Source organism: Thalassophryne amazonica, chromosome 8 (genome assembly GCF_902500255.1).
Source record: "Thalassophryne amazonica chromosome 8, fThaAma1.1, whole genome shotgun sequence".
In the NCBI taxonomy this organism is placed as follows: Eukaryota; Metazoa; Chordata; class Actinopteri; order Batrachoidiformes; family Batrachoididae; genus Thalassophryne; species Thalassophryne amazonica.
The window spans coordinates 92,449,179-92,471,536 of NC_047110.1; the positions used below are offsets into that span (position 1 = coordinate 92,449,179).

The following is a 22,358-nucleotide window of genomic DNA, read 5'->3' on the forward strand; positions in this document are numbered from 1 at the left end:
AATACTAACGCCACAAATCTGTTGCTTTTCTTTCTACTAAGCAAAAAGAACAATCCCAAATACTTTTGATGATGAAAGTTGGCTTGATCTTCAATATGGGGAGATGTGATGATCACTAATGTGAACTGGTGTTTGAGCAAGATCAAGCACAAAATATTATCAAAGATATTCATTTATTTCAAAGGAAATAGATAATACAAATGAAAATAACTTATTTTCTCACATAAATGATTTCATGAGTCATTAACGGCAAAAAGAAACCAGTTTGCTCACAGCAAATTAATTTGCCTTCTCACATTGCGACATTAGTCTTATGAGGTTTATGACATGAACAATTTCGACACACGGTCGCCTTCAAAAGTGCTTTTCTCTGGAATAAATACTGTACAGTGCAATGGAAAGTAAACAATACATTACATTAGATCATTCAATGGTAAATATCTTTTATATCAAAGAACATAAATGTTCAAAGTTTCCTCAATACAGTACATTTATAGTAGACTTCACACAGACCCTGGGCATCCTCCTGGTCTTAGAATAGCTCACGTTTAATTACCTCCCTTCGGAATTCCACCACCACCCTCTGATTAGCGTTGCTTCGTCACAACCCTCAGTTCGGTTTCTTTGAGTGCAGTCTTACCCACTCTTCTCACAATTCAGCTGTCCTCTGCTCCCCTTTACCTTGTCCCTCTGGCCCTCGTGAACCTTGGAGTCTCCTCTCAAATCGCTAACCACAGCTCGGAGGGTTTTGAACCTGTCCAGCCGGGCACTCTGGCTCCCCTGAAGCCTGACTTCTGAACCCTGAGATGCACTGAGGAAGCTGAGGGAGCGCACCGCCGCAAGCCCGCGGTCCTTCCTGGAGGAACGGCGAGGTGTTGTCATGGTACCTAGTTCCCCTGGGTGCTCCATGTCCCTGATGACCTCACAAAGGTACCGGGCCAAATCCTGGCTGGAGAATGAGAGGGTTTTCTGGGAGCGGCGGAACGTCAGAGGAGACGGCAGGGTTTCTGTCTCCGATGGAGGGATAGCCAGACGGAGGGCGATGGTTGCACTGCCGTTGCCGTTAGCCACTCCCTTTTTGTTGTTGTCCTGGGGTGTCTTAGTCTGTGGATAGGAGATGATGCTTTGTGGATAACTGTACCGAAGTGACTGAGCCGGGCTGGGCTGGAGGGAGCGCTGCAGCTCCACCATATTAAAGGCATTCTGTGATAAAGAAGAGGAGACAGTGACAGAAGGAGGGAGGACAGAAGAGAAAGAAAGGGGGTTTTATGTGTAATGTTCTCTTTTGAATTTCAAAGCTAATGGAAAACGTGGCCACATGACACCAATACGTGCTCAAAGCAATGTAGCTCAGCTAATGTTTCTGCCGGCAAATGAACCTGTTCCTTAGACGAAGACGAGCATCCAATGAGTATGAAGAGATGTTGGCAACAACAGCACCATTGATTACCCCAGTAATTAATTATCTGATTGCAGATGGGGAAACTGCTATTAGAAGCACTATTAAAATGTAGGCATTAACTGCTATTGGTGTCTACTTGCTTAATTTCAACTAATTGACTCACATTTCTAGACCTCTAGGGAGCCAATATTTGGTTTTCATTTCCTGGCACCAACCAAACAACATCCTGTTTCAAATACTGCTGTTTTTGTTGTTTATTTTACATGTCCTCCAGCACGGATTGATGGAGAGAGATAGAGAAGGAGAGAGGACAGTATCACAAGCAGTAAAACATCATGCGGTGTTCAGAATAAGCAATGGAAATCACAGGGCATAGTTACACAATAGTATCAAGATAAAAAGCAACTACTAATCAACCAGTTTATGAGAATCTCCTAATTTCTTTCATTTAAATAAATTAAGACAAAAATATATTCTAATTCTGTGAGACATTATAGAACAGGCAGGCCAGAAGCATCCTAAGTCACTAAGACCTGCTCATCGTTGGTTGTTGTTGGTAACACACCTCATTACTTTGATGGCAGTGGAGTAAATGATGCAAAGCTACAATTTAATGAAAACACTGTCCATTGTGCAGTGAGCCTATACTAAAACTCAACAGGAGTTTGATTTTTGTTTTTCTTCTTGAGTTTAAAGACATGTTGGCTAAGGCAATAATACAGGTGTTTTTAGAGGGAAAGTTCAAATCACTCTTGTCTGCATTTTCAGTGCGGCCTTGTCTAGCCATAATGAAAGAAATGTTCATCCATCTATCTAATCATCACAAGTTTTCTCCACCACAGACATTTCTTTTTGCAGTTTTGTGAGGAAATCTTAAGAGGAAGCTCTCAGGAACTCTTAGTGCCCTATCTTGATCTTCTGTGGTGCAGTCTATCATGTCTAATTCCACTTTCGTATTTATATGGCCTGCAATCTGAGCGCAAAGTAAGGCAGAGAGTGCAAAGGGCTGAATTTCTCTCTTAGGAGTGGGTGCATTTTAGCTGCAAAATGGATTGCATCATTCAGATTGCTGTCAGTCATTCCCTTCAATAGCTGTATGCACTTCAACCTGGTACACTGAGATTTAGATGGCAGAGTCAGTCGGTCACAAAAATGACAGCATTTCTGGTGAGGGGCCAGATCCTTTAAAGGAGCAGTGTCCGCCACAGCTCCCTGAGGTGAAGCAGTTAAGAACATTGTCCCTTAAGGCACCAGCCTTAAGTCCTTTTCCCATCCATAAAATGAGTTCCTTTTCAGCTGATGTCCACGAGTCCATCATAAAGTTTTGTACATGTTCAAAACTTTGAGCAGAGACCAGGCAGAGAGCATTCCTATTGCCTACACAATTGTTTGCCGTTCTGTAATCTGCTTGTCTTTTATTTTCCTGTGGCTGTTTGACGATTCACTCAGTCAATCAATCAATCAATCAATTTTTTTATATAGCGCCAAATCACAACAAACAGTTGCCCCAAGGTGCTTTATATTGTAAGGCAAGGCCATACAATAATTATGTAAAACCCCAACGGTCAAAACGACCCCCTGTGAGCAAGCACTTGGCTACAGTGGGAAGGAAAAACTCCCTTTTAACAGGAAGAAACCTCCAGCAGAACCAGGCTCAGGGAGGGGCAGTCTTCTGCTGGGACTGGTTGGGGCTGAGGGAGAGAACCAGGAAAAAGACATGCTGTGGAGGGGAGCAGAGATCGATCACTAATGATTAAATGCAGAGTGGTGCATACAGAGCAAAAAGAAAAAGAAACAGTGCATCATGGGAACCCCCCAGCAGTCTACGTCTATAGCAGCATAACTAAGGGATGGTTCAGGGTCACCTGATCCAGCCCTAACTATAAGCTTTAGCAAAAAGGAAAGTTTTAAGCCTAATCTTAAAAGTAGAGAGGGTGTCTGTCTCCCTGATCTGAATTGGGAGCTGGTTCCACAGGAGAGGAGCCTGAAAGCTGAAGGCTCTGCCTCCCATTCTACTCTTACAAACCCTAGGAACTACAAGTAAGCCTGCAGTCTGAGAGCGAAGCGCTCTATTGGGGTAATATGGTACTACGAGGTCCCTAAGATAAGATGGGACCTGATTATTCAAAACCTTATAAGTAAGAAGAAGAATTTTAAATTCTATTCTAGAATTAACAGGAAGCCAATGAAGAGAGGCCAATATGGGTGAGATATGCTCTCTCCTTCTAGTCCCCGTCAGTACTCTAGCTGCAGCATTTTGAATTAACTGAAGGCTTTTTAGGGAACTTTTAGGACAACCTGATAATAATGAATTACAATAGTCCAGCCTAGAGGAAATAAATGCATGAATTAGTTTTTCAGCATCACTCTGAGACAAGACCTTTCTGATTTTAGAGATATTGCGTAAATGCAAAAAAGCAGTCCTACATATTTGTTTAATATGCACTTTGAATGACATATCCTGATCAAAAATGACTCCAAGATTTCTCACAGTATTACTAGAGGTCAGGGTAATGCCATCCAGAGTAAGGATCTGGTTAGACACCATGTTTCTAAGATTTGTGGGGCCAAGTACAATAACTTCAGTTTTATCTGAGTTTAAAAGCAGGAAATTAGAGGTCATCCATGTCTTTATGTCTGTAAGACAATCCTGCAGTTTAGCTAATTGGTGTGTGTCCTCTGGCTTCATGGATAGATAAAGCTGGGTATCATCTGCGTAACAATGAAAATTTAAGCAATACCGTCTAATAATACTGCCTAAGGGAAGCATGTATAAAGTGAATAAAATTGGTCCTAGCACAGAACCTTGTGGAACTCCATAATTAACTTTAGTCTGTGAAGAAGATTCCCCATTTACATGAACAAATTGTAATCTATTAGACAAATATGATTCAAACCACCGCAGCGCAGTGCCTTTAATACCTATGGCATGCTCTAATCTCTGTAATAAAATTTTATGGTCAACAGTATCAAAAGCAGCACTGAGATCTAACAGAACAAGCACAGAGATGAGTCCACTGTCCGAGGCCATAAGAAGATCATTTGTAACCTTCACTAATGCTGTTTCTGTACTATGATGAATTCTAAAACCTGACTGAAACTCTTCAAATAGACCATTCCTCTGCAGATGATCAGTTAGCTGTTTTACAACTACCCTTTCAAGAATTTTTGAGAGAAAAGGAAGGTTGGAGATTGGCCTATAATTAGCTAAGATAGCTGGGTCAAGTGATGGCTTTTTAAGTAATGGTTTAATTACTGCCACCTTAAAAGCCTGTGGTACATAGCCAACTAACAAAGATAGATTGATCATATTTAAGATCGAAGCATTAAATAATGGTAGGGCTTCCTTGAGCAGCCTGGTAGGAATGGGGTCTAATAAACATGTTGATGGTTTGGATGAAGTAACTAATGAGAATAACTCAGACAGAACAATCGGAGAGAAAGAGTCTAACCAAATACCGGCATCACTGAAAGCAGCCAAAGATAACGATACGTCTTTGGGATGGTTATGAGTAATTTTTTCTCTAATAGTTAAAATTTTGTTAGCAAAGAAAGTCATGAAGTCATTACTAGTTAAAGTTAATGGAATACTCAGCTCAATAGAGCTCTGACTCTTTGTCAGCCTGGCTACAGTGCTGAAAAGAAACCTGGGGTTGTTCTTATTTTCTTCAATTAGTGATGAGTAGAAAGATGTCCTAGCTTTACGAAGGGCTTTTTTATAGAGCAACAGACTCTTTTTCCAGGCTAAGTGAAGATCTTCTAAATTAGTGAGACGCCATTTCCTCTCCAACTTACGGGTTATCTGCTTTAAGCTACGAGTTTGTGAGTTATACCACGGAGTCAGACACTTCTGATTTAAAGCTCTCTTTTTCAGAGGAGCTACAGCATCCAAAGTTGTCTTCAATGAGGATGTAAAACTATTGACGAGATACTCTATCTCCCTTACAGAGTTTAGGTAGCTACTCTGCACTGTGTTGGTATATGGCATTAGAGAACATAAAGAAGGAATCATATCCTTAAACCTAGTTACAGCGCTTTCTGAAAGACTTCTAGTGTAATGAAACTTATTCCCCACTGCTGGGTAGTCCATCAGAGTAAATGTAAATGTTATTAAGAAATGATCAGACAGAAGGGAGTTATCAGGGAATACTGTTAAGTCTTCTATTTCCATACCATAAGTCAGAACAAGATCTAAGATATGATTAAAGTGGTGGGTGGACTCATTTACTTTTTGAGCAAAGCCAATAGAGTCTAATAATAGATTAAATGCAGTGTTGAGGCTGTCATTCTCAGCATCTGTGTGGATGTTAAAATCGCCCACTATAATTATCTTATCTGAGCTAAGCACTAAGTCAGACAAAAGGTCTGAAAATTCACAGAGAAACTCACAGTAACGACCAGGTGGACGATAGATAATAACAAATAAAACTGGTTTTTGGGACTTCCAATTTGGATGGACAAGACTAAGAGACAAGCTTTCAAATGAATTAAAGCTCTGTCTGGGTTTTGGATTAATTAATAAGCTGGAATGGAAGATTGCTGCTAATCCTCCACCCCGGCCCGTGCTACGAGCATTCTGACAGTTAGTGTGACTCGGGGGTGTTGACTCATTTAAACTAACATATTCATCCTGCTGTAACCAGGTTTCTGTTAGGCAGAATAAATCAATATGTTGATCAATTATTATATCATTTACCAACAGGGACTTAGAAGAGAGAGACCTAATGTTTAATAGACCACATTTAACTGTTTTAGTCTGTGGTGCAGTTGAAGGTGCTATATTATTTTTTCTTTTTGAATTTTTATGCTTAAATAGATTTTTGCTGGTTATTGGTAGTCTGGGAGCAGGCACCGTCTCTACGGGGATGGGGTAATGAGGGGATGGCAGGGGGAGAGAAGCTGCAGAGAGGTGTGTAAGACTACAACTCTGCTTCCTGGTCCCAACCCTGGATAGTCACGGTTTGGAGGATTTAAGAAAATTGGCCAGATTTCTAGAAATGAGAGCTGCTCCATCCAAAGTGGGATGGCTGCCGTCTCTCCTAACAAGACCAGGTTTTCCCCAGAAGCTTTGCCAATTATCTATGAAGCCCACCTCATTTTTTGGACACCACTCAGACAGCCAGCAATTCAAGGAGAACATGCGGCTAAACATGTCACTCCCGGTCTGATTGGGGAGGGGCCCAGAGAAAACTACAGAGTCCGACATTGTTTTTGCAAAGTTACACACCGATTCAATGTTAATTTTAGTGACCTCCGATTGGCGTAACCGGGTGTCATTACTGCCGACGTGAATTACAATCTTACCAAATTTACGCTTAGCCTTAGCCAGCAGTTTCAAATTTCCTTCAATGTCGCCTGCTCTGGCCCCCGGAAGACAATTGACTATGGTTGCTGGTGTCGCTAACTTCACATTTCTCAAAACAGAGTCGCCAATAACCAGAGTTTGATCCTCGGCGGGTGTATCGTCGAGTGGGGAAAAACGGTTAAAGATGTGAACGGGTTGGCGGTGTACACGGGGCTTCTGTTTAGGGCTACGCTTCCTCCTCACAGTCACCCAGTCGGCCTGCTTTCCCGGCTGCTCGGGATCTGCCAGGGGGGAACTAACGGCGGCTAAGCTACCTTGGTCCGCACCGACTACAGGGGCCTTGCTAGCTGTAGAATTTTCCACGGTGCGGAGCCGAGTCTCCAATTCGCCCAGCCTGGCCTCCAAAGCTACGAATAAGCTACACTTATTACAAGTACCATTACTGCTAAAGGAGGCCGAGGAATAACTAAACATTTCACACCCAGAGCAGAAAAGTGCGGGAGAGACAGGAGAAGCCGCCATGCTAAATCGGCTAAGAGCTAGTAGCTACGCTAAGCTAGCGGATTCCTAAAAACACGCAAAGCGAATAATGTGTAAATAATTTAGAGGTGATTCAGCAGAAGGAGTGCTTTAGTTAAGGCACGTAAAGATTACACTGGGAAACAAATCGTAATCTAGATAACTAGATCAATCTAACTGCGCAGATCAAACAGCTAACAGATACAGAAAAACACCGCTGTGCTCCGGAACAAGAAGTGATACAATACCGCAGTGAGAGCCGACCACCAGTAGAGTCAAGTAAAAAAGTAAAAAAAAAAATAAAATAAAAATAAAAAGGTAAAAAAGTAAAAAAGTCTTGAAAAAGACTATTAGTTCAAAGTCCAAAGCAGCAGGTAGCAGTCTCTGTGTAAACAGTCCCAACAGAGAGCCAAAATTCTGATGCAATCTCACCAGGTACCAGGTAGATGTGCGCGCAAAATTATTATGACGTTCTGCACCACAAGTGCAGAAAGGATTGTCATAGTAAGCACAGCTCCATGTCTTGAAGAAATACACATCTCTCTCTCTCAGCGAGGAGATGCGTCACAGTTGTTTGAGTGGGGAAACTTGACGTCATGCTGTCACACCCTGACAAACTCTGCTCAAATGCAGCACACATTTGTCTGTAAACTCGGAACATACTTCTGCTCAGTGTAGATGTCAGTGGAAATGTGAAGTCATTAGTGTGATACAGCCTTTAAACATCTCCATCTCCAGTTAGTGGGGCAGAGATGTGTAAAATATCACTACGAATGTGAGTTTTATGGTAACATCATCAAATTTTGCATTGTTTGATATATATTTGATAAAAAATTAAGTTATCATGCTAAGCTAATTTTCCTTCCAATTATAATTGGAATGGATTCAACATGTAAGAAAACATAGAAAACAGCACTTCATTTGTGTCTGTATGACACATGGGGTAGATAGTGGGGCAGAATATACTCAATTTTCCCCCCCGAGGATAATAAATAGCTAAATCCAAGATGGCCACAATGCCATTCTGGAATATCTTCAAAATGCTGTTTTTATTGCTCTATGTATATATTATGTTTTCTTACAAGCTGAAGCCATTGCAACCATAATTACACTGAAGAAGAAAAAAAAATGAAATTGAGTTTAGCACGATATGTCTGCTCACAGAAGCTCAGTCAGCTGTGAGAAGCTCAGACTAGAGCCACTGCTCCTTCACTCTGAAAGGAGCCAGTGAAGGTGGTTCAGGTGTCTGGTAAGGATGCCCCCTGGGTGCCTCCCTAGGGAGGTGTTCCAGGCACATCCAGCTGGGAGAAGACTACAGGGAAGACTAGGTGGAGAGATATCTCCACACTGGCCTGGGAATGTCTCAGTATCCCCCAGTCAAAGGTGGTTAACATGGCCCGGTGTCGCTGACCGAACGGTCCGCCCGAAAAGCTGGTCCACCCTGCCTTCACTGCACATGCTTCATTTCTGTGCGTCGACCGTGGTTCACCGATTATCACCAGCACCGCAGTCAGACGAGCTGCTTCTGCTGCGTTCAAATGTCAAAGCAGCAGTAGTGACTCACCGATTATCACCTCGTTTCTGAGATGAGATCTGTTTTTTTAACTACGTATCAAGCAATGTGCATAATTTGTTGCTTTTTTAAAATCATACATCGTTTCACATATCTGCCCCACTAAGTCTGCCAATATATCTTACCTGGTCCTGCTCCCCTCCACCTTCTTCGTCGTAGTTGAGCACATTTTCCCGGATGTCCTCCCACTCTCCATGGTGTGCAGACACGTGGTACACCCCCTCCTTCAGGCCCTTGTGTCTCCTCCAGCAGGAGTATAGAAACAGGCCCAGCATCAACACTGAAGAGTGCCAGAGAGTAGGTTATCACAGCGGCAACGCAATACACATCATGAAAAAAAAAAAAAAATGACAGTCTGAGCAGAACAGCACGATTTGGGTGTTAATGAAATTTCCACCAAAAATGGAAAAATGTGATGACACAGACAATATACTATGGACAAACTTGTAAATTGAAGCGCGCAGATTAATATAATGTACTTTCATCATAACGTGCTGTTTGCGCTGATATCAGTCCAATCTATAAAATCAAACTGGTCATGCATGATGAGCACCGCTGAGTGTACCTTAGGACATCCAAAAGGCAGACACCTAGAAACAGTGGCACCACCTTTCCACCTATTCTCTTTAATGTTGTCTCTCTGTTTCCTGTCTTATCAAAGACCACAGTTCCTCGGAAACCTATTAACTGAATTTGTACTCCTCCCAGCTTAAACTCAAAGCCTCAGTGGCTTGGAGGAATGTAGAAAGGAATGCTGCAGAAACTGGGCATGAAAGGTCCTAAAGCATACACATCAATCACCGCTATTGTGTGCTGAATTATACATGTTGGACTGACCTTTAAAGTCCATTAATTTCAACCAATATTTTTCTCCCATCTGCTGCCTTTCGTTCCTTTTTCACTCCTTGCTATCTGTTTTTACAAATTCACACTGTAACCCCTTTTGTTTGTCTCTGTAATTTTTCTTCCCCCCACCCCGACCATCATCTCTCTCCACATTGAAACTTCTCTCAGTTGCTGTTTTTGTTTCTTGCTCACTCGTTAACTTTTTGCTGTGTTCTGATTTTCAGTTCCTCTCGTGGCCTCTGTCTGGCTCCAGCTTTTATCTCTTGTGCTAAATGGGGTCCATTTCAACAAAAATGCCTTACATGATGTGCACTAAGTATCAGTTTAATTGGAAATCTTCTGAGAAACACGGGATAATCACATTAGTCTCGATTTTTAAAGTAATTGCAGAGAAAGAAAATAATGTACCAAGTGCTCTATGGGGTTGCATAAATTAGCAGGTAGTCATAAACAAAGGCAGAAAAACAACTCTGAGTGCTAATCTCCTCCGGAAGAACATTAAAAATCATCATCTCTATATTTATTCACTGCAAGGAACATATTTAATGCATCAACTGTGGTTTCATACAATTTCCATTTCCATGTTGTTCGTACAGTCAGGTCCATAAGTATTTGGGCAGCGACACCATTTTTAGTAATGTTGCCTCTGTGCACCACACAGAGCAGGTAGCTTAGAGAGATAAGGAGATGGGCTATACATAGACCTATGATTGATACCTAGTCATGCTAAATGTCTGTGACCTTGGGTAAGACATTTTACAGTTGTATGTAAACGTTTGGGCACCCGTGATGATTTCCATGATTTTCCTTTATAAATCATTAGTTGTTTGGATCAGAAATTTCAGTGAAATATATCATATAGCAGACAAACAGTGATATTTGTGAAGTGAAATGAAGTTAATAGGATTCACAGAAAGTGTGCAATAATTCTTTTAACAAAATTAGGCAGGTGCATAAATTTGGGCACCCCAACAGAAAAAAATACATCAGTATTTAGTAGATCCTCCTTTTGCAGAAATAACAGCCTGTAAACGCTTCCTATAGCTTCCAATGAGAGTCTGGATTCTGGCTGAAGGTATTTTGGACCATTCTTCTTTACAAAACATCTCAGGTTTGCTGGTTTACAAGCATGGACAGCCCGCTTAAAATCACACCACAGATTTTTTATAATATTCAGGTCTGGGGACTGAGATGGCCATTCTAGAACTTTGTACTTGTTCCTCTGCATGAATGGCTTAGTAGATTTTGAGCAATGTTTAGGGTCGTTATCTTGTTGAAAGATCCAGCCCCGTCGCAACTTCAACTTTGTCACTGAACATTGTTCTCAAGAATCTGCTGATACTGACTGGAATCCATGTGACCCTCAACTTTAACAAGATTCCCAGTACCTACACCGGCCACACAGCCCCACAGCATGATGGAACCACCTCCAAATTTTACTGTAGGTAGCAAGTGTTTTCTTGGAATGCTGTCCTTTTTCTGCCAAGCATCCTGCCCCCTGTTATGTCCAAATAACTCAATTTTAGTTTCATCTGTCCACAGCACCTTATTCCAAAATGAAGCTGGCTTGTCCAAATATGCTTTAGCATACCTCAAGCGATTCCGTTTGTGGCGTGTATGCAGAAAAGGTTTCCTCTGCATTACAGCATCATACAGCATTTCTTTGTGCAAAGTGCGCTGTATAGTTGAACAATGCACAGAGACACTATCTGCAGCAAGATCATGTTGTAGGTCTTTGGAGCAGGTCTGTGGGTTGACTATGACTGTTCTCACCATCCTTCGCTTCAGCTTATCTGAGTTTTTTCTTGGCCTGCCACTTCGGGCCTTAACTAGTACTGTGCCTGTGGTCCTCCATTTCCTCACTATGTTCCTCACAGTGGAAACTGACAGCCAAAATCTCTGAGATAGCTTTTTGTATCTTTCCCCTAAACCATGATGTTGAACAATCTTTGTTTTCAGGTCATTTGAGAGTTGTTTAGAGTCTCCCATGTTGCCACTCATTAGAAGAGATGCAACGAGGGGAAACATTCGCAAATGGCCACCTTAAATACCCTTTTTCATGACTGGTGTTGTGAAAGTGTTGGAACACGGACCCACAACAGGGGGCGCAATGAACGGACAATGGAGAAAGTAAATAACAAGTTTTACTGTCGTGAAAGTGCACAACCAATAGAACAATTGACAACTTGGGTTTACACCGAATTCCACTGGTGTCGTGTGGGCAGGCTTGAAGGTAGGAGACGTCTGTCCAAGTCGAGCCGGAACCACCCAGATTTCCCCTGCCACCGAACCCTGGAAATACTGGAACCGCCAAGTCCCGAATTCCCAGGTGGCCACTGCCTCCGCTCGTCGGATCCGGTACTGCTGGCAAGAGAACAAACACACAGGTGTGGATGCGGCTGCACCCAGTACACAGAGAGGGAAGTAGCTGACTCCACCTCACGTCAATACTGCAGAAAGGTGAGTACTTATCTTTTAGTAGTCAGCTGTTCTGCAAAACTCAGAGAGACAATATAATGTAGCAGAGAATCGTTACCTCTAACGTAAGGCGATATCTCGGCACTGAGGTGGAGACGCCGTCCTCCTGATATACCTCTGTGCTGAGTGGAACAGCTGTGTCTGGTGATGGGTGACAGCTGTCACCCAGGCTACTCCCATAAGGCGGCAGCGCCCTCTGGTGCCTGGAGCCCGCACTCCAGGCAGGGCGCCCTCTGGTGGTGGTGGGCCAGCAGTACCTCCTCTTCAGCGGCCCACACAACAGGACCCCCCCCCTCAACGGGCGCCTCCTGGCGCACGACCGGGCTTGTCCGGATGGCGACGGTAGAAGTCGGCCAGGAGGGCCGGGTCCAGGATGAAGCCCTTCTTCACCCAGGAGCGCTCCTCGGGTCCGTACCCCTCCCAGTCCACCAGATACTGAAAACCCCGGCCCATCCGACGGACATCAAGGAGCCGGCGGACAGTCCAAGCCGGTGCTCCGTCGATGATCCGGGCAGGAGGCGGCGCCGGACCCGGGGTGCAGAGGGGTGAGGTGTGAAGAGGCTTGATCCGGGAAACATGAAAAACTGGATGGATCCGCAGTGAGGCCGGAAGCTGGAGCCTCACTGCGGCAGGGTTGATGACCTTGAGGATCTTATAAGGTCCGATGTACCGTTCTTGGAGTTTCGGTGAGTCAACCTGTAGAGGAATGTCCTTGGTGGACAACCAGCCCTCCTGCCCAGGACGATACTTGGGGGCCGGGGCTCGCCGCCGGTCTACATGTTTCTTCGCCCTCGTCCGGGCCTGCAACAAGGCAGAGCGGGCGGCCCGCCACACCCGACGGCACTTCCGTAGGTGGGCCTGGACCGAGGGCACACCGACCTCTCCCTCAACCACCGGAAACAAGGGGGGCTGATACCCCAAGCACACCTCAAACGGGGAGAGGCCGGTGGCTGATGACACTTGGCTGTTGTGGGCGTACTCGATCCAGGCCAGGTGGGTACTCCAGGCCGTCGGGTGCGCGGCTGTCACACAGCGAAGTGTCTGCTCCAGTTCCTGATTCGCCCGCTCTGCCTGCCCGTTGGTCTGGGGGTGGTACCCAGACGAGAGGCTGACCGTGGCCCCCAGTTCCCGGCAGAAGCTCCTCCAGACATGTGAGGTGAACTGGGGACCGCGATCGGAGACGATGTCTGATGGTATGCCATGCAGACGGACGACGTGGTGGACCAGGATGGTCCCCGCTGTCTCCTGGGCCGTTGGGAGCTTCGGGAGGGCCACGAAGTGGGCCGCCTTGGAGAAACGGTCCACTATCGTGAAGACGACGGTGTTTCCCTGGGACGGCGGGAGACCCGTGACGAAGTCCAGACCGATGTGGGACCAGGGGCGATGAGGCACGGGCAGTGGCTGTAGCTGCCCTGAGGTCTTTCTGTGGTCGGCCTTGCCCCTGGCGCAGGTGGTACAGGCCTGGACGTCGTCCCGGACGTCGGCCTCCAGGGATGCCCACCAGAAGCGTTGCCGGACGACTGTCACGGTCCTTCGCACCCCTGGGTGACAGGAGAGCTTAGAACCGTGACAGAAGTCCAGGACTGCAGCCCTAGCCTCTGGTGGGACGTATAGTCTGTTCTTTGGTCCGTTTCCGGGGTCCGGGACACGGGTCAGGGCCTCCCGGACGGTCTTCTCCACGTCCCAGGTGAGGGCGGCCACGATAGCGGACTCCGGGATGATGGGATCCGGGGGATCCGACGGTTCCGTTTTGACTTCGTCTTCGTGCACCCGGGACAATGCATCCAACCTCTGATTCTTGGTCCCGGGACGGTAGGTAATCCGGAAGTCAAAACGGCCAAAGAACAGTGACCAGCGGGCTTGCCTGGGGTTCAGCCGCTTGGCGGTCCTGATATACTCCAGGTTCCGATGGTCAGTGAAAACCGTGAATGGCACGGCTGTTCCCTCCAACAGATGTCTCCACTCTTCGAGGGCCTCTTTCACAGCAAGGAGTTCCCGATTGCCGACGTCATAGTTCCGTTCAGCGGAGGTCAACCTGCGAGAAAAATAGGCACACGGGTGAAGGACCTTATCGGTCTTCCCGCTCTGGGAGAGCACCGCTCCTATCCCTGAGTCCGAGGCATCCACTTCAACCACTAACTGGCGGCTAGGATCGGGCTGCACCAGAACTGGTGCAGACGAGAAGCGCCGTTTCAACTCCTTGAACGCGGCTTCGCACCGATCCGACCAGGTGAAGGGGACTTTTGGTGAGGTCAGGGCTGTCAGGGGGCTAACTACCTGACTATAGCCCTTAATGAACCTCCTATAGAAATTAGCAAAACCGAGGAACTGTTGCAGCTTCCTACGGCTTGTAGGTTGGGGCCAATCTCTCACCGCCACAACCTTGGCCGGATCAGGGGCGACGGAGTTAGAGGAGATGATAAACCCCAAGAAGGACAAAGAAGTGCGGTGGAATTCACACTTCTCGCCCTTCACAAACAGGCGGTTCTCCAACAACCGCTGCAGAACCTGACGGACATGCCGGACATGAGTCTCAGGATCCGGGGAAAAGATGAGTATATCGTCCAGATACACGAAGACGAACCGGTGCAGGAAGTCCCGCAGGACATCATTTACCAACGCTTGGAAGGTCGCGGGAGCATTAGTGAGACCGAACGGCATGACCAGGTACTCAAAATGGCCCAACGGGGTGTTAAATGCCGTCTTCCATTCGTCTCCCTTCCGGATCCGAACCAAATGATACGCATTCCTAAGATCATGTTTGGTGAAGATTTTGGCTCCATGCAAGGGGGTTAACACCGAATCCAACAGGGGCAACGGGTATCGATTGCGAACCGTGATTTCGTTCAACCCCCTATAATCAATGCATGGACGAAGCCCGCCATCCTTTTTACCCACAAAAAAGAAACCAGCACCCATCGGAGAGGTGGAATTCCGGATCAACCCGGCAGCTAATGAGTCCCGGATGTAGGTCTCCATTGATTCACGCTCCGGCCGTGAGAGGTTGTACAGCCTACTGGACGGGAACTCGCTGCCTGGAACCAAATCAATGGCAATACGGGCGGTGGGGAGGAAGCGTGAGAGCCAGATCCTTGCTGAACACGTCAGTGAGGTCATGGTACTCCGCCGGCACCGCCTTCAGATTGGGCGGGACTCGGACCTCCTCTTTAGCTTGGGAGCCGGGAGGAACCGAGGAACCTAGACACTCCCGATGGCAGGTTTCGCTCCACTGAACCACTACCCCGGACGGCCAATCGATCCGGGGATTGTGCTTTAGCATCCATGGAAACCCCAAAACCACACGGGAGGTGGCCTGAGTCACAAAGAACTCGATCACCTCCCGGTGGTTACCTGACACCACCAGAGTTACTGGAGGTGTCTTATGCGTGATTGGTGGGAGTAGGGAGCCATCTAGTGCCCGAACCTGCACAGGCGAGGTAAGAGCCACCAGAGGGAGCCCTATCTCCCTGGCCCATCTACTGTCAAGCAGATTCCCCTCAGAGCCCGTGTCCACCAGTGCTGTGGCCTTCAGGGTTGAATCCTCATACAGGATTGTGACTGGGAGTCGTGTAGCAATGTGGGTGTGTCCCACGTGAATGTTTTGGCCCACCCCTGGCCCAGTCTCTAGGGGCGGGCGTTTGGCGTTTGACCGCTCGGGGCAGTCTCTCACATGGTGCTCTATTGAACCACAAACAAGACACGCTCCGTGGGTCCATCTCCTCTGTGCATCTGGTGCCCTAAATGTTGCCCTACTCGTGTCCCTAGCTTCGTCAGTAGGGGGAGCTGTGACCCCACGGAGCGCAGGGGCTGTGGAGCGTGGGGAAGGCGGAGCTCGATCGGAACTGGAAGGGAGAGGGGCGACGCGTGCCTGGCCACGCCCTTCGCCTCGTTCCCGACGGCGTTCTTCTAACCGGTTGTCGAGTCGTATGACCAGATCGATGAGCCCGTCTAAATCCCGCGGTTCGTCCTTCGCCACCAGGTGCTCTTTTAGGACCAATGACAGTCCGTTTACAAAGGCGGCGCGGAGGGCAGTGCTATTCCAGCCGGATCTCGCCGCCGCGATGCGGAAGGCGACTGCATAGGCAGCTGCGCTCCGACGCCCCTGTCTCATTGACAGTAGCGCGGTTGAAGTGGACTCTCCTCTGTTGGGATGGTCGAACACCGTTCTGAGTTCCCGTACAAACCCAACGTATGTATGAAGGAGCCGTGAGTTCTGCTCCCAGAGCGCTGTAGCCCAAGCGCGTGCCTCCCCGCGAAGCAGATTTATTACATAAGCTACTTTGCTAGCATCAGTCGCGTACATCACGGGACGCTGTGCGAAGACGAGCAAACACTGCATCAGAAAATCCGCGCACGTCTCCACACAGCCTCCGTACGGTTCTGGGGGGCTTATGTATGCTTCTGGGGACGGAGGAAGGGACCGTTGAACGACCAGTGGAACGTCACTTTCACGCGCAGGGTCCTCGGGAGGGAGAGCCGCAGCGGCGCCCGAAGGGCGCGCCTCCACTTGTGCGGCGAGAGCCTCCACCCTGCGGTTTAGGAGAACGTGCTGCTCGGTCATTAAATCGATCCGAGAGGTGAAAGCGGTGAGGATCCGCTGCAACTCACCGATTACCCCTCCCGAAGCCGCCGACGCGCCTTGGTCTTCCATTGGCCGTTCAACAGCCGGTTGACGCCCCTCGGGGTCCATGACGGTGGCCGAGATATCCTGTTGTGAAAGTGTTGGAACACGGACCCACAACAGGGGGCGCAATGAACGGACAATGGAGAAAGTAAATAACAAGTTTTACTGTCGTGAAAGTGCACAACCAATACAACAATTGACAACTTGGGTTTACACCGAATTCCACTGGTGTCGTGTGGGCAGGCTCGAAGGTAGGAGACGTCTGTCCAAGTCGAGCCGGAACCACCCAGATTTCCCCTGCCACCGAACCCTGGAAATACTGGAACCGCCAAGTCCCGAATTCCCAGGTGGCCACTGCCTCCGCTCGTCGGATCCGGTACTGCTGGCAAGAGAACAAACACACAGGTGTGGATGCGGCTGCACCCAGTACACAGAGAGGGAAGTAGCTGACTCCACCTCACGTCAATACTGCAGAAAGGTGAGTACTTATCTTTTAGTAGTCAGCTGTTCTGCAAAACTCAGAGAGACAATATAATGTAGCAGAGAATCGTTACCTCTAACGTAAGGCGATATCTCGGCACTGAGGTGGAGACGCCGTCCTCCTGATATACCTCTGTGCTGAGTGGAACAGCTGTGTCTGGTGATGGGTGACAGCTGTCACCCAGGCTACTCCCATAAGGCGGCAGCGCCCTCTGGTGCCTGGAGCCCGCACTCCAGGCAGGGCGCCCTCTGGTGGTGGTGGGCCAGCAGTACCTCCTCTTCAGCGGCCCACACAACAACTGGATTCACCTGTGTAAGGAGGTCAAGGGTCAGTGAGCTTACCAAACCAATTTTGTGTTCCAATAATTAGTGCTAAATGTATTCAAATCAATAAAATGACAAGGGTGCCCAAATTTATGCACCTGCCCAATTTTGTTTAAATAATTATTGCACACTTTCTGTAAATACTAGAAACTTCATTTCACTTCTCAAATAGTGTGTTTGTCTGCTATATGATATATTTAACTGAAATATCTGATCCAGACAACCAATGATTTATAAAGGAAAATCATGAAAATTATCAGGGGTGCCCAAACGTTTGCATACAACTGTATCTGCATTGTCCCAGTCCATCAGGTTATAAATGGATACCAGCCATAGACTTTGCCTATACTGGACAAAGCCTGTGTGATGTCACCCATAGATTTTCAAAAGACACCTGGAACAGCCGATATGAAGCATACCTGCAACGGTGAGTAATCCCAGTTTCTTGGAGTAAAAATCCTGCCACATACAGTATTTGGTCCATCTGCCCACTAAACCAGCTGATTAGAATTAGTTCAACTCTTCAGGCAGGTAGGTAAGCAAATCAGTGACATCATTTTTGGTTTTGGATTTTGGTGCACAGGTAAAAGCAACACATGGTAGGACCAAGTCAGTTAAAGTGTGTTGGCATGTGCTGGTGCTGTACTTTGTCCCATTCCTGACACCATGGAACCGACTTGATCCCTGGATGGTAACCACACAGGCAGCTGGTCCATTCTCACATCTTTATAATAACCACCTATATGCCGTAGCTAGGCGAAATGTGGGTGCACCATTGGCCTTCTCCAGCTACTGTGGTCCTGAGCAGTCAGGCAACTGCATGCCGGATCATGCACAGAGAAATGGGCCACATGGTCAAAATGTCGACACGGATGCTCCCTCACCATGCAAGTGATACTCCTCATCCTAGTCACGCTTATCTTTTAGTACAAAGTCATTCCAGCAGTACCCAAGGATCCTCTGAAGACACCCAGTACTAGACATGCAGTTGTTGTCTTAGGTCACTGGTTAGTGTCCAAGTCTCACAACCGTACAACAAGACAACCATAAAGACTTGGACCTTCTTTTACCTGCAAAGATATCGGCATCGCCAAACACCTCTGTCCATCGATCTCATGACTGCATAAGCTCTTTCCAGGCGCCTGTCAATTTCAAAGGCACCAGTACCCAGAGACATGTACGTGTCTGCCGAGATAAATGAATGTTTCTACACTCCAGCTATCCTCCACTCACACATTCAATTTCCAGTTATCTATTCACCTATCCCGCATGTCTTTGGAAGTGGGAGGAAGCTGCAGCACCCAGACAAATCCCTTGTGAATACAGGGATAACATGCAAACTCCACACATAACGGACCTTCTTACTCTCAGGCAACAGTGCAAACCACTAAACCGCTGTGCTGCCTTACTTCAGACACTTACGATATAGTACCATATTGTTTGTAGTTCTTAAGTTAATGAAGTCCAAGTGCAATGACTCTTGAGATTGTTGTGCCACAAATGATACTCCTAGTATGTCAACCAATTTTCAGGGGAAATATGGCTGAATTCCAAGGAGCCTTGGGAGACAGCCTATTTGCATCACTATGACACAAGTGGCTGATGATTTGAGACACAGCCAGTGACTTGGTTCATGTATCCATGATCCATCCATACACATGTAATTGTGTATGTAAATGGCTATAGTAATTCTTAAATGGTTCATGCAACATTTTCGTCTGCACCTGATTGTCATTTTGCCTCCATGCAGCATCATGATGGAGTTGAAATGAAACAAACAGTGGGTCTGTCCAAATACTTATGGACCTAACTGTATACTTGAGAGCGAGAGAGAGAAGTGAGTTTGTAAGCTGCTGCACCCTCCGTGCTCAGCCAGCAGCCGACAGTATGGTGTGGAATGAGAATGGTATTGATCAGCTAACCCGACTTGTTGACCACAGTGCTGGAGCGTCTGGCAGAAAACAGCAGAATGTAGATGAGCCATGGCTCCAGCAACGCTCAGCCTCATTATCACCTCCAGTATTACCTGCTCTGAGATGCGGCGTGCACTCACCTCAACCCTCTGCCTCACTTGCGCCGAGGTGAGCTATAGGAGAAGTGTAAAATCCACAGAGTAGACGACTTGTCCACATCACGTACACGTGGTCATCCTGAAAGTTTGTGCGTCACTTAGATGCGCCAATAACGTGCACAGGCTCCCTCATGAAAAAAACCTAGCCCCCTTATGCCTGCAGTAACTACTGGTTGGAGTCGTGCATGCAGCGGTGTACTGCTCCTCCAGAGATCAATATCAGTCAGGGTGGAGAACAAACATTGCAGTTATTCATCAATCCATAATGCTGCTGCCTCTTTGCCCTCTAACTGTTACTATAAACAGGGTATTATGATGTTAGCCAGGACTGGAGCGTGCATTATGAATGAGTGGAGTGTAGACAGCTCCAGCAAAGCCTGGTCAAAATGGCTTAACCCCTTCATCGGAGGCTCCAGCTGAAGGTTAATGAAAAACTGCTGTAGCTGCGAAGTGCAATAAAATGCCAGAGGAAGCAAAAGGAGAAAAGGCTGCATGGAACCCAAGGAAAAGAGACAGGTGGAAAGAGCCAAAACAATCATTTATTTATCAGTCTTTCAGACTGTTAAAAGAATGGGCACTTTCTATGATCATTTGGAATCCAGAGCCCTTATGGGAAGCAAATTCCTCCGTTCTTTAAAAGAGAATGTCTGACTTGAGTTGGACTAATGAAGCCTGGCCAGACTCTGGCTTACCTGACTGTCAACAGAACATGTTGAACTGGCGCTTAATAATGGATGATGATTTTAACTTTTAATGCACATAGAGGCAGACTTGGATTCCCTCTTTAATTTAGCACCCAGCTAGCAGTCTGGCTTAATGCAGTATGTGTGCATCTTTATTTGATACTTGCAGTGGACAACGTCATCAGTAAAACCCATGTAACCAGCTCTTCATTAAAGCCGGCTACATACACCCAAAGCAACAGGGGACAAATGATCATGCAGGTTTTTTTTTGCCATAAGTTTGACAAAGACAAAGCATTAAAAAAAGAGATTTATTCTGTGACAGCTGTGAAAATTTAACAATGGTCATCAAAGATTTCTCATTCCAATCTGAATTATGTAATATGGAACGGTGTGTGTGACTCTTGCTGAGGTGAAAAGTTTGAGCAGTGAATATAAATGCTTCATCAGCGAGGGCGATCGCGCTACATGTCACTGCCCCCTCTTTTATTTTGCATGCAACATGTGAATTTTCATGAACAATTCCAAGGACGCACTTTATCATCTTTGGATTCATTATCAAATATTGAAGAGCACTTTATAAGTTTCACTCTCAAGTGTCAGAATAACTGATTTCCCAATACTAGCCACGTGCCCTGGAGGGAATGTTGAGTGGGTTATGGAGGCAGGGACAGTGTATTGAATTGGCCAAGCGTTTTATAAGCCTGTCTCTGACAGAAAGACTCATAAGCAGCAGTGTGGCCTTACAGAGGGCACAGAGTGCAGCAACATGCCAGCTTGCCATCTCTCTCTCTCTCATGCACGCACACACACACATGTTCAAAAATTTTACAATCAAGTGCGCATTTTAAATGTTCATGCGTGCATTTTAGGTGATTATTCAAGTCCAATCAAATCTGGTGGTGTGCACTGGTGCCACATCTACCACATCAAGGAACCACCCTGGGTCCTGAATGGCAGCCATCCAGTCATACAATCAGTCCATTCCCACCTCTTCAAAGTGACCTTCTGCAGCTGTCGGGGTCCTTAGCACTGAGGTACTTGCATGGAAGCTCACGCCCAGAGAAAAGAACCACATGGCCAAGATACTGCAGCTGATACTCCTCTTTTGAGTCTCCCTAAGTATCCATTCATTTGAAACAAAGTCATTCCAGCAATACCCAAGGATTCCTCCAAAGAGAGAGTACCAAAGACATCTAGTCATTGCCTCAGGTCTCTGTTAAGTCTCACAAGTCTCTGAACCATACAGAAAGACAGGAAGCACCAGGATTGTAAAGATGTGGACCTTTGTTCTCCTGCAGGTCTTTGGCCGGTGACGTCATGACTCCCTAAGCTCTCACCAGCAGTCTCCTGACCTTAAAGGCCAAGGACCCAGAGACATGAATGTCACTGCTGTGAAAAATGAATGTCTCTACAAATTCAGCACTTTGACTACATATCGATACACTTCCAACAGCTGAGTCCAGGAAGTTATTAAAAGTCTGGATCTTATGGATCTCTGAATCCAGGACAATCACCAACCCAGACATGTCGATTCCTCAGTCAGCTTTTCAAGTGCTGCAGTGTTGATTGATGAATGAAAAACTGTCTCAGGTGTTTCTCAGTGAATTTTGACCCCATTGGTTGTAGTTCTAGTATAAAGATGCTGCATGTTGCTTTTTTTTAAAAGTCACACAAAGCACTTGAACCAAAACATTGTGTCATTAATAAATTTTATGCTAACAGTTTGTGAAAGTAAGTCTTTACTAATTTGGCTTTCATGTTTAAGACAGTCTGTGCTGTATGACGAATAGTTAAAGAACATATAATTTAGGGCAAATCCTATTGCAACGGGTGAACTTTGATGCAACAGATTGATTGAAAGAGCAATTTTGTTTTACCTTTATGACATCCCATAGCCATGTTCAAGATCTGCTAGATGCTGTACATGCTTGCAGGGTGGTTGCACCCATGAATCATCTTGGGGTGGCCCTATATAAATAAATTGAATTGAAACTGGATTGGATAAATCATTAAAAAGTATTAACTGTGTGCTATCTGTGTAGTTTGCCTC

General features: G+C 46.4%; 1 protein-coding gene across 1 annotated transcript in view; it reads right to left on the minus strand.

Moving 5' to 3' along the window:
- Positions 1 to 562: 562 nt before the first annotated feature.
- The window catches only part of LOC117516100 (neural-cadherin-like), a 540,129-nt gene continuing 518,333 nt past the window's right edge, over positions 563 to 22,358 (minus strand). Inside the window, exons 32-33 of the mRNA XM_034176992.1 lie at positions 8,925 to 9,079; positions 563 to 1,203 (exon numbers count right to left, since the gene is read on the minus strand). Coding sequence (XP_034032883.1) covers positions 637 to 1,203; positions 8,925 to 9,079 — 722 coding nt within the window. The 3' untranslated portion in view covers positions 563 to 636. The remainder of the gene's footprint in view (positions 1,204 to 8,924; positions 9,080 to 22,358) is intronic.